The 13,743-nt window shown below is 56.8% G+C and overlaps 4 protein-coding genes across 4 annotated transcripts; 3 read left to right on the top strand and 1 right to left on the bottom strand.

The window, feature by feature from the left end:
• Positions 1-155: 155 nt before the first annotated feature.
• BCV69DRAFT_283005 (hypothetical protein) lies at positions 156-7,270 on the top strand. Its single transcript, XM_025492556.1, has one exon. The coding sequence runs from the start codon at positions 564-566 to the stop codon at positions 7,053-7,055; it is 6,492 nt and encodes a 2,163-aa protein (XP_025347947.1). The 5' UTR covers positions 156-563; the 3' UTR covers positions 7,056-7,270.
• A 423-nt stretch (positions 7,271-7,693) lies between these two features.
• On the top strand, positions 7,694-10,075 carry BCV69DRAFT_283006 (S-adenosyl-L-methionine-dependent methyltransferase). Its single transcript, XM_025492557.1, has 4 exons — positions 7,694-8,414; positions 8,538-8,684; positions 8,769-9,759; positions 9,848-10,075. The coding sequence occupies exons 1-4, from the start codon at positions 7,965-7,967 to the stop codon at positions 9,907-9,909; spliced, it is 1,650 nt and encodes a 549-aa protein (XP_025347948.1). The 5' UTR covers positions 7,694-7,964; the 3' UTR covers positions 9,910-10,075.
• A 554-nt stretch (positions 10,076-10,629) lies between these two features.
• Positions 10,630-12,592, top strand: BCV69DRAFT_312732 (hypothetical protein; the record flags this gene model as incomplete). Its single annotated transcript, XM_025494964.1, has 4 exons — positions 10,630-11,731; positions 11,822-11,922; positions 11,994-12,273; positions 12,391-12,592. The coding sequence occupies exons 1-4, from the start codon at positions 10,644-10,646 to the stop codon at positions 12,590-12,592; spliced, it is 1,671 nt and encodes a 556-aa protein (XP_025347949.1). The 5' UTR covers positions 10,630-10,643.
• Positions 12,593-12,830: 238 nt separating this feature from the next.
• Positions 12,831-13,571, bottom strand: BCV69DRAFT_299266 (hypothetical protein; the record flags this gene model as incomplete). Its single annotated transcript, XM_025494311.1, has 3 exons — positions 12,831-12,968; positions 13,063-13,413; positions 13,497-13,571. 3 exons carry the CDS (start codon positions 13,569-13,571, stop codon positions 12,831-12,833), a joined length of 564 nt encoding a protein of 187 aa, XP_025347950.1.
• Between the last annotated feature and the right edge of the window lie 172 nt (positions 13,572-13,743).

A 13,743-nucleotide genomic window follows, 5' to 3' on the forward strand; every position in this document is an offset into this window, starting at 1 on the left:
TATAATGTTCGGGACTCGGGCTCGGGATTCTGGTCGCCGCGCGTGCTGCAGCAGCCGAGCTTCCGGTTCCGATGCCCGTCTTGGCTTTTCGAGGTCCGGAGGCAAAGTGACGGCGGTGGGCGTGGATGGCAGGCAACGGCTGGTAAGATGAGCATCTCGCAAGGGTGGGCCTCTCACACGACAGCGTCTTCAACCATCACCTCCCATCATCCTCGCGCTGACGAGCCGCTAGGACACCGCAGCGCCACAAGTACTGGGGTCAAGCTTTCTCCCCGTCGTTCACCCGTACTCCACCGCCGGGCTGCTGAGCCTGTTGCAAGGCCTCCGTACTTTTTGAGCCTGGACAAAGACTTGGACAAACCTTTACTTCGTATTACAGGTGGTCTCTTCCTTCATCTCCTCCGGCTCTTCATCATGCTCTGATCAATCGCCTACTCGAACCTCACAGAGGCCGGTGTTCCCCTCATCGAGGAGCGTCCTCGTCGAAGCCTTTCAGGCATCCAAGACGCAAAACAATTAGCACCGCCCCTTTCAGCTGTCTGCAGCAGCTCAGCTAGCCCGCAATGTCTTCTCACTCTGCGCCTGGCACTGGCAACCCTTCCTCTCGGCCAGCTGTGCGGTATGAAGCCCAAGCAGCTCCTAGTGAAGGGTCTCGCGGTGCAGCCGAGGCCAAGAAGACGGCGTGGGTGGGTGCCTTCGAAAGGGTCTTGGGAGACCACCCAGACGAATCTGCTCCGGCGGAACGGAGCAAGGTCTCAAAATCTGCCAACGAAGTGAGATCGCCCAATCTTGAGCAGCGTAGCGGTCAGAATAGCCAACAAAGAGACAGCCTGTCGGCAGGAGACTGGTCTGGCAATGGCGAACGTGGCAGCATCGGCATGGAGGGAGACGGAGCGCCGCCTTCGGCGCCAAAGCCATCCCCACGAAGACCGACACTGCCTTCTCAGCGGTCGAAGCCGCTTCCCAAATCAGGCGTAGGCGCTCCGGAGGAGAGCAAGCCTCAAGCCTCCAACTCGAGGGGCTTCGACCTAGCAAGCGCTACCGACTTTGCTTCAGGAGACTACAGTGACGCAAGGCAGCGGGCTCAGCAATCTCAAAATTCTTCCTCGGGGCTCAGTCACAAGGCCAGCAATCGTGCTCTGCGAGCAACAGCCACGTCTCCCTCACCTGCCCCTCCAAAAGCCTCCACACTCATTAGAAGCTATGCCCCCGAGCCGGAAGACGAAGACACAGACAAGGGACAACGCACAGCATTGACTGCTTCTCTACGCCTGGCTAAGCCCATTGCTGGTACCCCTCTGGTCGAGGTCTTCTCTCGTCACCAGTCCGATAAGGTCATCTTTGAGAACCTGTACCTCAACCATGCCCCTGGCTTGCAGCCTGTGCGATTGAGGAATGTCTTGGAGCCGGGTAAATCGGTCTTGATACGCTTGCAGAGTGACTTGGGCCACGCTGTGTCGTTCATGAGAAGGAAACGAACAGGGCCAAAGAATGAGCTCGATAAGCTCGTCTGGCCCTCAAATACCCTGGCTTGGGCCAAGGGTGATGGTCTATCGCCAGCCAAGCTGCGCGAACTGCGGACCATCTCTACGAACCTCGAGGTAGCTGACTCCCTGATCCTCGAGGGTGGTGCAAGCACAGAAATTTTCGTCATCTTCAGACCGAACATGATCAGCTCCACGCTGCCGAACCCACTTGCACCTCTTGGCAGCAAAGTTTCAGCTCCTTCAAGGTCCTCGTCCCAATCTTCGACCGCAACTTCCACTCACATGGTCACTGCGATGACCAAGCAGCCTTCTTCAGGTCCGGCGCCCGATACACACGCTTCGCCCTTCTCAAGTTCACCTGGTCCTCCTGGCGACAATCTTCCCAGCTCTGAGCCATCGCCAATAGATCGTACTCTGCGGCGGCAAGATCTGCTCGTTCCAGACAATGAGCCGACGGAGGTAAAGGGTCAACTGAGCATACGAGCTTGGCCGCTGCCGGCGTTGCAGCAGCCTCTCAACTCTGTCCCTCACAGCGCTTCAAATGTCGGTGCCGACGAGGCGTCTGCAACCAGCAGTGAGTCCTCTGCAGCATCCTCGAGGCCGCCCTCAAACCACGGATCTCTACTCAGCTCTAGCGGCGGGCCATCCCCCTCGACGGCTGTCACAGAAGTGTCCGATGTTGAGCCGCAAGCTTTCCGGCTGGAGCTCAGCGCACGCTTCTGCCGCCCTCAGATCGCGCTGATCATTCGTCAGCCGGGTGGAAGCCTTGTCGATCTCGAGTCGGGCGTACAGAACATCCCTACGCATCGCTCAGGAGTCGTCATCGTCGATTTCGGAGACGTCATTGCTGGTACAACGGTCGCTACAGATCTCCATGTCCTTAATCAGTCGGCCATTGACTGCTTCTGGCAGGGTAGAGTAGACTGTGGTGATGACCCAGACGTCTCGCCTGCTGTGTCTCTCACTCAGACTGACTCGTCTGAAGCGGTCAAGCTAGTGTCGGCATGTTCTGATGAGGTTCCATACCAGCCCAATATCTTGCTCCCGCGTACCAGCGCCAAGCTCCAGCTCCACCTCCGTCCGGAGCAGGCTGGACAAGACATGGAAGAGCTGATCGTCTTCACGAATTTGCACAATACCTCGAATTCGATACGCCTACTCATCAGGGCGAACGTCCTCTCGGCCGGGCGAGATACCTCGCTGGTTGTTGATTCTGGAGAGACTCTTGATTTCGGCGACTGCTGTGGCGGTCAATGGGCTCGCCAGCTACTGGTACTGCGCAATACGACCAACCATTCGTTGGATGTAGCGTTGAGTGCTCAAAAAGGTCACGAAGTACGCTTTCAACAGGCGGGTGTTGCAGCAGACACAGATTACGAGCATGAGGGGGAGGAGATAACGGTTGGAGCTACAGCGGCGTCAAGCGACGGCTCCAAATCGGAAGCTAGTGTGTCTAGCAGCGTTCCCAGGTCAGATTCGTTGACTTCAGCCGCTCCAGTCTCGGACACCCTGGGTGTAGAAGGATCCCACAGGAGTCTGGCCATGGAGCTCATTCGCACTCCCACTCACAATGCTTCGACAGCTCCTGGCATCGAGCCGCCATCATTCGATCTTTCGGAGGGTGGGAGCATCGACGTTGAAAAGACTCCGATGACGTTGACGCCCCAAGCTCGCCCGCCGCCCACCAACCTGCACGATGACAACGACGACTTCGATAGCTCGTCCGTTCAGTCTCAAGCTGGTTCTCGGCCGGGATCGCCGGTGCCTCAATCTGAGATGTCTGAGATGGATATACACTCATGCGGCAGTCTGTCACTTACCTCTGCGCCTGCGAGCAGTGCCGGTGGTCCGACAAAGAAGAAGCCAGGTCCTAAGGCTAGCGTGCTCGCCTGGCGAGAAGCCAGTAAGATGAGTGATGCTGGCAGCATCGGAAGCTCTGCGGGAGACGAGCCTGCACACGAAAATGGTACCCGTTCGGTCTCTGCTGGATGGTCATCTACAGCTTCCTCGAAGTGGAAAAGGGTAAACAGCTCAGGGGCACCTGAAGAGGATGAAGTTGCAAGCTTTACCTCGGAGAGTACGAGCTTTTCACAAGAAAGCCGCTCTGTTGGGGCGCCCACGTCGTCACAGGCGCAGTCTGTGACAAGTGTGGCCAAAATGCACTCTCGCGGTAGTCAGTTTCCCTCTTCCTCTGCTTTGCGCTCTGTACAACAAACTGAACAGAAAGAATTAGAGGACCTGACCATGCGGCCCGGTGAGGAAGTAAGAATCATCGTCTCCTACAGCCCTGTACGAGGCGAGCTGGACGAGACGTACTCCGCGGGTCGACTGCTGGAGCACACTTTCCGGCTCAATTTGGATTATGCCAAAGCCCGAGGTGGATCGGCCATTGCTGGAGGTGGATCACGCCTGAGGGGAGGGAAAGAGCGCAGAACGGTCTTGTGCCGGAATCGAACATGCACCTCTTTCATCGGCGTCTGGCCAAAAGAGCTTGATCTCGGCGAAACCAACGTCGGGTCGAGGAAGTCAAGTCAGATTATCGTCACCAACTACTCTGAGCTCAGCGCTCGAGTCGACCTACGCTTCGTCTCGAAAGTGCTGAGTATGTACCGAGACGAAATGACGATACCCGCCCATCAAAGTATCCATCTCAGTCTCGATCATTCCCCTCGCCGGGTGAATGCGGCCTACTCCAAGCAGATCACCGTGGCCAATCTGCTCAATAGACGCAACGACCAGATCTTTGAAGTGCGCAGCAAAAACGTCGACAAGCAAAGGATTAGCTTCCATTCGCTGCTCTACCGCATTCTGACGCCCAATGGCTCGAATTTCCTCGAGTTCGGAGACGTCAACATCAATTCGTCTCGTATCCGCGCATTTTCTATTGAAAATGTGACGAATGCAAACCTGACACTCGACATCAGCACGGCTCATCCAGAGGACATCGGCCTGTATGTAAAGGCTATGCCAGACGAAACTGCCAACTCTAATCTCAGCGCCCCGTCAGCAGCGTCCGAGGCTGTTGGAGGCACGAAAACCGTCCACGCAAAGGGCAAAGGCTACGAGGACCATGAGCCAAGTGGTAGCGTCATGGCTCGAGCTTTGCCGGCAATGTTGGCTGCGGCCAAGGAGGGCAAGGATGGTCAGCCAGCCAACAAGGCAGCCAAGGGTGCGGAGCTAAAAGAGCGATTTCTGGAGACGATCTCCTCCGACACACCCGCACACATCCGTCAAGAGAACACTTCGTGGCGAACTGCACAAAAGCTTAGCCATTATCGAAAGGATGTTTCATCCCCTTCTGTTGCGCTGGGCGAGCTGCGAGAAGGCGGTCAGATCAGTGGAGGCGGCAATGGCACAGGGACGGGCGCACAGAGCAAGAAAGGAGGACAAGTGAACCTTGTCACTGTTCTCAAGAAGGGGGGCAAAGGTCGCACGACCATCCCTTTTGGCTGCGGCGTTGCCTTCAAAGATCGGACATTGATCCAAGAGTTTGAACCTTTGGATCTCGCCACCGGTCCACCTCTGGTCGCCAAGCGAATCTCGACGAAGAGCCGTTGCTTCCAACTCCTTGAGCAGCTTGAGACGACAAAGCGATCCGCCAAAAGTGCGAAGGCTGCAGATGACCAGACCTTGTCAGCACCAACAGCAGAGCTTGGTGATGATACTGCAGAGGCTACTCCAAGTCACACCAATTCAGCGGTTGCAACGCCTGTTGCAAAGCGACTGCCTAATGCCCTTGCAAATGACATCAAGAGCAAAGCTGGCACACCTTCACGCCCGGTCGCAGGTCTCCACTCCGATGACACCGTCAGAGAAAGTCAGCAGCGTTCACCGGCTCTCACTGCCAAGAGAAAAATCAAGCAGACAGCTCTCGACCCCACCGACGTCTCGAATTTGTCGCTCGATGAGCTTCTGGCGGCTCTCGAGTCCCAGCCAAACGCCTTGAGCACTTTGTTCTTCAATAGCGCCCAGGCTGAGGAGAAACACGTGCGCACCGAGATCAACTTGCAGAGAGAGCTGAGGCGAGCGATCGAGACTAGGCGACTGGTCCCCCTCAGCATGCTTCGGGTTCCTCCGGGCGAGGAGCGTCAGGTCGTTGCAGTCTTCAGCCCGAACGGCAGCACCCGCCCTCACATTCTTGGCACTGCACGGAAGCAAGATTCTCGCATCTTCTTACGTCTGATGGACTACGATGTTGAGGCGGTCAAAGCATCTATCGAGTTTTCTGCCATGGCAACTCTAGAGAGGGACGAGCTTCCAATTCGTGACCTGATGGTACGTACTACAGTCTGCCGTGCACTGCTCGAGCTCGGTCAGCCTCACATCAACTTCGGACAGATGGAAAAGGGTGAGACGAAGACGAAGAAGATCTTGATTCATAATCGATCCGAATGGTCGGCACGGTACTGCATCCGCAAGAGCGGAAGCATTGCCAGTGGGGACATAAAGCTGAGCTCTGGCAGATATGGTGTGGTCTCAGCACATGGCAAGCGCGAAGTCGAGTTCATCTTCTCTCCTTCGCTTACAGGGGCGTATCAAGAGAAGCTGATCATCGAGAATGTAGCCGATCGAGATCGAGACTTGACGGTGTTCCTCAAAGCCACTGTGAGGAAGAAGCCGAACTTTGCTGTAGAGCCCGCTGCCATCGACTTTGGTGAATGCCGCCCGGGCAAGCTCACCGAGGCGCAATCGTTCAGCATCTCCAACACGACGAGCAAGGCAAGGACCTTTGTTGTTGCCATTGACTCGAGCGATCTGCGACACCAGCGCACAATCATGGATCTGGTCTTCTCCACGTCCGACGAAGACCAAACTCGTACAACGCTGACGAAGGCAGAGGAGACTTCGATTGCAGAAGAAGTAGAGCACATCTCTCAGAAGCTCAAGATTGCCAATCGCAAAGGCCAAGAAGACAAGATCAAGAAGTACGAAGGGAGACTGGCCGAGCTGAATGTCAAGACGGGCGGAGGAGCAGCACCGCCTACTCCGCTGAGTGCAGGTTCCTCGAGGCCTGCCTCGCCGCCTGCCCAGGCCTCACAGCCCTCTACTGATGAGCAAGAGGCGGAAGGTGCACTTTCAACAGAAGTCACTGCCAAGTCCACCCCCGCGGAGGATCTCTCTGCACGCGCTACCCTTGTCTCGCCTCCAGCTTCAGCTCGGCTGAAGCGAGTGTCGTCGACTGTGACGATCAGTCTGGGTCCCAATGCCAGTAAGCGCATCTTTGTGCGTGTGCGGACCAGCGCAGTCCATACTGCCCTCACGGCACAAGACGAGGAGCACGCGGCCTCTGTGCAAGAGAAAGGGGGGCAGGACGTTTCCCTGGATGTGCTGGTGCACGAGGTCAAGAACCAAGACGAGACGCGGATCGTTGCGGTTCGGGCCAGAGCCCTCTGGAGTAGTGGATCCAGTGGCGCTGCTGCCGGTGGTGTCAGTGAAAGCTCCACTACCAATGAAGAGAAGGCGGAGGAGGGGCCTCAGGAGGGAGATAGAGAGGAAGAGAATGTGGCGGACCCGCTGCCCGTGCACGACTCTTCGGCCGTCATCTTTACTTCGGATTCCCAGTTGTGAGAATGAGGAGGAGCAGCAGACATCGACCGCCCAGGTGACTCCAGAACGATATTACTACCCGGATTGGACACGACCTGCAAGCGATTGCTTGCCGTGTCCACGTCTACCACCACTTTCTCCTTCTCCTTATGTCTTACGCCCGCACCATTTTTATGTTTTCCTTTTGCAGTCGTAGAATCGATAAAGTCGTAGAATTCAGGCAGGTGTCGATGCTCTGAAAGTGTACCTTATGTTGGAAGTCAGTGAGCCAATGGCTACTTCTCGGATTGGGCCCCGAAGTCGTACCTCAAGGAGAAGCCGAGGGAGAAGAGGAAGAGTAATACAAGTTCGCTTCGTAGAGCATTGCGCTCGGGCCAGGCATGCGCCGGTCGTCGGGGCCGTGCATGTACGAGGCGAGTCGGAACGGAGCCCGCCGACTGAGAGTGGAGGGGGCGTCGCGGCCTTAAGGGCGGAATTGGGGCAGCGGGGCGGACGCAGGGCCGGAAGCAGGCTGAGGTAAGCCCGGTGTGCGCCCCGTGCGTGTGTGGCTGGCTTCCTTCGTTCTCTCCACACACGCGCTGTGGCCCCATGCGAACGACGAACGAGAAGTGATTGCCGGGCCAATTTACTTCCCACCGCTTCGAGTGGCCTGGCCTCCTGGGCCCCAGCTGTACGCCCTCCCCTTCCACACCATAGCCTTTGTCATCCCCCCTCACCTTGGCTTCTTCCTTTGCTTGACCAGGGTCCACTTTCACTCCACTCCGACTCAGCACAGCTCAGTTCACGTCGTCGTGGTTCCATTCTGCTGCTTCCTATTCCTGCGTTCTTCCTAAATACCCTCATTCCCTGTTGCCCACTTGCCTTTGGTCTGGCGCTTCTTTCCTGCTCACCTGATTTCCACCTTGCAACGTCCGTCTCTCGGTTGCCATTATGATATCCGGCGTCGCAGACTCGCCCCCCTCGACGCTCCTCGCCCTCCCAGCAAGAGTAGCCGCGTCATACGGCTGGTCACCCCTCGTATCCCTCGCGCGGTCCTCGGTCAATTCCCTCTTCTCCCGTCTGCAAGTCGGACTGCTCACCATCAAGGATTCAGATGGCACCACGTACCGCTTTGGTGATCAATCACTCGTGGCTGTAGCGCAGCAGCAGCAGCAACAGACGGCCCACTCGTCTTCCACTTCCACTGCCTCTTCCTCGTCGGCTTCTTCCTCTTCCCACTCTAGCGAAGGACCACTGAATGAGGCCACCCCTATCAAGGCCACCCTAGTGGTCAAGGATGATACCTTCTGGGTCAGGATGTTCTTTGGCGCCGATCTGGGCTTCTCCGAAGCATTCATGGCAGGAGAAGTGGAGACGCCTGACTTAGGAGATTGCTTCAGCGTGAGTCGCAAGCCTCGGGCTGCGAGCTCTGCCAGGCAAGCCGCGGCAAAGAAGGCAGGAATTGTAGGACTGAGCAAGCGTGACTGACGCTCAGACTGACCCTTCACTGTCTCGCTCTGCCAGCTCTTCATCCACAATCGAGCTGCACTTTCAGAACTAGATCTGGGAGTTGCCTCGCGAGTGACGGGTTATATCCAAGGCCAGCTCAACAAGCGGTATGCCAACACGAAGGGCGGTAGCCTGAAGAATATTGGAGCCCATTACGACATTGTGAGTGCGAGAGACAGCTTTTCCCCCCTCCGTTGGAGCTGTTCAGCTGATTTTTCTCGCCTCCGCCTTGACCGTCACTCCCAGTCTAATGCAATGTACGAGCGCTTCCTGAGTAGGGACATGACCTACAGCTGTGGAATCTACCCCTCGCTAGATGCAGACGTCGCTCCCCCCGTCCCGCTGGCAGCCGCCAACTCTCTCCGCAGTGCTGGGCCTACGAAGGCGAGGAGTTCGAAGGGCCCGCAGCTTCCCCGGGACTCAGGTCTGGGCTCGCCACAGTCAGACTCGTCTCAGCCAATCGATGAGCTGGAAGAAGCGCAGATTACCAAGCTCAGGCTGCACATCTCGCGCTGCCAGATCTCCCCTGGTGATCGAGTGCTCGAGATCGGCACAGGGTGGGGATCGCTAGCTATGGAGACATGCAACATGGTCCCTGGCGTGACCGTGGACAGCCTTACCCTCTCCAAGGAGCAAAAATCGCTCGCAGAAGCTCGCATCAAGGAAGCAGGTCTCGAGCAACGGATCCGCGTTCACTTGTTGGACTACAGGGATATGCCGAAAGAGTGGGAGGGATCTTTCGATCGAGTCGTCTCCATCGAGATGCTGGAGGCAGTCGGCATCGAGTTCCTCTCGACGTACTTTGCCGCCATCCACAAGGTGCTAAAGATGGACACTGGCACAGCCGTCTTCCAGTGCATCACCATGCCCGAGAGCCGCTTCGAAGCCTACGTCAAGGGTGTAGACTTCATCAAGAAGTACATCTTCCCCGGAGGTGTCCTGCCCTCGGTCACTTCCCTCGTCACGGCCATGACGGCTGGATCAGAAGGGACTATGATCCTCCAGGCCGTCGACTCTATCGGACCACACTATGCTCGTACCCTCAGGGAGTGGAGACAACGCTTTGAAGCTTCATTTGATGGGGAGGATGGCATCAGGGAGGCTCTACTGAAGGATCATGCTACGATCAGGAATCTGCCAAAGGAGAAGAGGGATAAGGAGGTGGAGGTGTTCAAGAGGAAGTGGCTTTACTACTTCACTTACTGCGAGAGGGGATTCACGGAGAATCAGATTGGAGGTGAGCACGACACAAAAGGGAGGAGGGGAGCGCGCGGTAGCTCGCGCAGTCACACTGATCCATCAAACTCTGCTTGCCGACCCACTAGACCATATTCTCACCTTTGCAAGGGTAGGCGCTCCCAAGCAACCACTGTCTTTCGGAGCCTAGGTGGCGACTTAGCGCTTGTCAATAGGCTCCCTGTCACCCTTCGCTCCTTTCTGCCCCCGTAGATCTCCTCACCACTCTCTTCCTCTGCTCAGCTCATGTTCATCGTCGCATCTCAATATGTCAAAATTACGACCTGAGGCTGGCTAATACAGAGTGTGAAAAAGTAGTTCCGTTTGAGCTGAGCTCAGCTGAGCGTGTTCGTGACCTGAGCTGTCCCTAGCCTACGACCTTTGAAAGGGGCTCGTACAGACAGTGAGTCTGCTTCCGTCTCCGTCCGTCCCTAGATTGCATTTATCGGACCGGAAGTCGATAAGTCCCGCTCAGGGCTGTCCCAATTGCAATGCGACGGCGTTACAGCACAGAGCGACAGCAATGACGACACAAAGGGCAGTAGGAATAGCAATAAGAGCCAGGGTCAGGGCCAGGGCCAGGGACGTAGGAGCAAGCAGATGACGGGCCGGCACTGCGTAGGGCATTTGGGGGGAGGCAGGGCCCTGGGCACTAGGCTTCCGCCAGGCTGCGAGCATGCCTCCCAGGCGGCAAGGGTAATGGTACATAACGATTTGTACTGAAGAGATCCGTACCCTGTTCGTGCGTATCAGTGCTGCTTGGATTCCTGGCTGAAAAGAGACAGAGTGTCTACACCATCGCCACGCAGCTGTGCCGATTCCTTGCCCATCCATCATCAGACCCAGCCGCCAAGTCCGGCCCACTCCCTCTCTAGACGGCCAGGTATGGTGCACCTACGCACCATTTCCTACCAACCCGACCCCTACTCCCCGCGATGCGTCTCTCCCAAGCTCAAACGCGAGCAGAGGCACCGCTCTTCTTACCCGCGGGACCGCTTGCTCCTCACTTCCTCGACACGGCTGAGACGGTACCGTCGTCTGCTAGCGGGAGGACTCCTGCTTGTTTTCCTCCTGGGAATGACTTGGTGCTTTCTCCCTCGGCATACAGAAGAAAAGGCTGTCTCTTCGGCCCAAGAGACGCCTTTCAGACGAAATCTGCACTCATTGCAAAGCCCCCTCTGGTGGTCCGATCCCTGGTCTCTCCCCTCCTCCCAATTCCCACGCGTAGCCCTCTACCCCGACGCAGACTGGAACCCCCACCCGAGGTGGCACAACGAGAGTATTCCCGCGCTGCAAGACGAGCAGCGGCATGCACCTCCTTCGAGTTTCGCATGTAATGAGGAGAGTCATCCTTTCTACGGGGAGGGTCTGGCGCCGGGACTAGCGGGGGCGACGAGCTCTTCGCCACTGCTGTTCATGGGAATCTTCTCTTCGGTGCGGCAGGGCAAGGAGGAGATGAGGGATCTGATCCGCCGCCGGCAATTACCGCATTTTCACCAGGAGGAGCGGTACCAGCTTCACCAGGGAGGGGACGAGGGACGGAATCTCACCCATCCTTCGCACGAGTGGGGGGATATGGGCGTGCCTGCTGGTGTGCTCGAGTGGAATTTCATACTGGGCTACCCGCGCGGTTGGGGAAAGACGATTAGGATGATCAGGGATGGGACGCTGAATTGGAAGACGAAGGGGGATCCCTGGATGCGCAGGTGGCACTTGGGCAGTCCCAACGATGGGAGCTTCGTGAGTTGGAATGGGATCAAAAGACGGGATACGGAAAATCTACTGGGACGGCTGAGAGGGACCAGATTAGTGCAGTGGATTGGTTGGGCTAAGATGATGGGGTTTTGGAGGAGGAGAGTGCCAGTAAGATTTGGTGGGTGGAAGGAAGAGGACGTTGCGTTGGCGAGGGAGCAGGTGAAGATGATGCACCTCCTCGCCGAGGAGCAACAGCGCTTTGGAGATATCGTACTACTGTGAGTGTACCGAAGAGGGCTGAGACTACACCGAGTTCAAGCCTATTGACATCCTTCTTTCCCTCCTGGTCCCGTGTGCGTCCCTCCGAGTAGTGACCTAGAGGACAACATCACCGAGGGCAAGACATACCAGTACTTTCGCTGGCTAGCGCAAAAGCGCTCCGACAATCGCCCTCCTCGCTTCGCAATGAGTGAGTGAGCAGTGGCAATGCAAGAGCACCTTTTTGGTTGACTGACCATCCTCCTCTTCCTGGTGCGGCAGAGACGGACGACGATACCTTCCACGTGATCCCCAATCTCCTTTCTCTCCTCGCTCCCCTCTCCTGTCAAACCTCTCTCTACATCGGCACTGCCTGGGGCTGTGCGCAGGACTTTCCCTTCCACTTTGGTGGATTGGGCTATGTGCTCAGCTGGCCCCTGGTGGCTTGGCTGGGAGGAGGAGAGGAGCTGCGCGAGGAGGATACGTGGGGGAATGAGGATGCGAGATTGGGTGCTTACTTGCTGAGCTTGGATAAAGAGAGGGAGCCCGTCGTTACACTGGAGTGAGTCTTTGCCCCTTTCCACACCACCTAGGAGGAGTAGTGGACGACGTCTCCCCAGCGCTATCACTTACAGTCGTCTCACTTCCTTTGCCCCTCTCCCCCACTGTGCACGCACAGCTACTCGATCCAGATGGGCTCCTGGTTCGACAACTGGACCTTTCCAAAGACGACTTCCACCATTTCCCTCCACTATCTCAAGGAGCCCAATGTCTACCGCGACTACTCGCAGGTGATGTGGGATCTGTGGAAGTCAGAGGGCAAGGCGTGGAGGTGGGAGGGTGGAAAGGAGTGGGTGAGGAGACATGCGAGGATGCCTTGAGTATACAACGGATGTGAGGAGGACATGGGCTCGACTTCTTGCTATGCTGTTTCTCGATTGACTTATCGCCTACAATCCAAGGGCCTCGCTACGATAATGAATGTTCTCATATTGCTGATGCACGGGGTCCGATGAGTCGCCCGGCGTGGGTATAGACTGAAGTGAGAGCTGGAGCAGACTTGAGCGGAGCAACAGCAAGTATGCGGTGGTGATGTCGGTCTAGGCCACTCGTTCGGCGCTACTTTCCGGCTTCTGAACCCGACTCTGATCTTGCATCTCGATCTCGTTCTTTGTCGTCGGTCTCTTGTCCCGTCCAGCCATCAAAGGCGAGCCCTTTCGCAAGCTTCTCGATCAAGGACTTGAGCTGATCATCGGGCTGTACGGCGAGGAAGGACAGAAAAGGGATCAAAAGTGAGACAATCGTCTGCATCTTCTACGAAGCGCATGATCCTCTTCTCCATGTTGCTCACCTGACCCACACTGGCCAACTCTGCCTTGTCCATCTCCACTTCTTCTAGCAAGGCCCCCCTACTCTTCCCCTTCTCGTCCACCGTCCTCTCGGAGAGTACATTGGGCTGCTTCAATGGAATAAACTTTGCTCTAGCCCAGCCAGTGATGCTCGCTAGATCTTCGGTAGTATATGCTGGCTTGCTCGCTGCTCCTGCTGCTCCTGCAGGGTCATCGCCTTGATTGGCGGGAGAAGAGGGAGCGCCCGCACCTGCTATAGCTGATGGTCCACCTTTGGAATCTGAGAGATGCGATGCTGATTGGTTGGGACTTCTTGAAGGACTGGAGCGGAGCAGAGGAGTCCGCTCCGAGTCCTATCGGTCAACGCAGAAAGGCATTCAGAATCGCATCAGAGTCAGTGCCGTGTTCAGAGGATGGATGCATTCCCTGTACTCACCGCATTTTCTGAGCTTGAGGCAGGTGACCGCCGTCCAGGGACGCAACAGGAGAAGAGAGACAGCAGCGCAGACATGTGGTGTGAGGAGCGGTGGTGAGGATGAGCAGGCGGACGATGATGGCGAGGACAAATGAAGGAGGAAGCAATGGCGGAGGCGACGATGACTGTGGGGAAAAAGGCGTGCAGCCGAGGTCAAGCCCAGCCCAGTCAGGGCAGATGGGCGGAGTTGCAACCCTGCACACGCACA

This window comes from Pseudomicrostroma glucosiphilum, assembly GCF_003144135.1.
Source record: "Pseudomicrostroma glucosiphilum strain MCA 4718 unplaced genomic scaffold BCV69scaffold_7, whole genome shotgun sequence".
NCBI lineage: Eukaryota > Fungi > Basidiomycota > Exobasidiomycetes > Microstromatales > Microstromataceae > Microstroma > Microstroma glucosiphilum.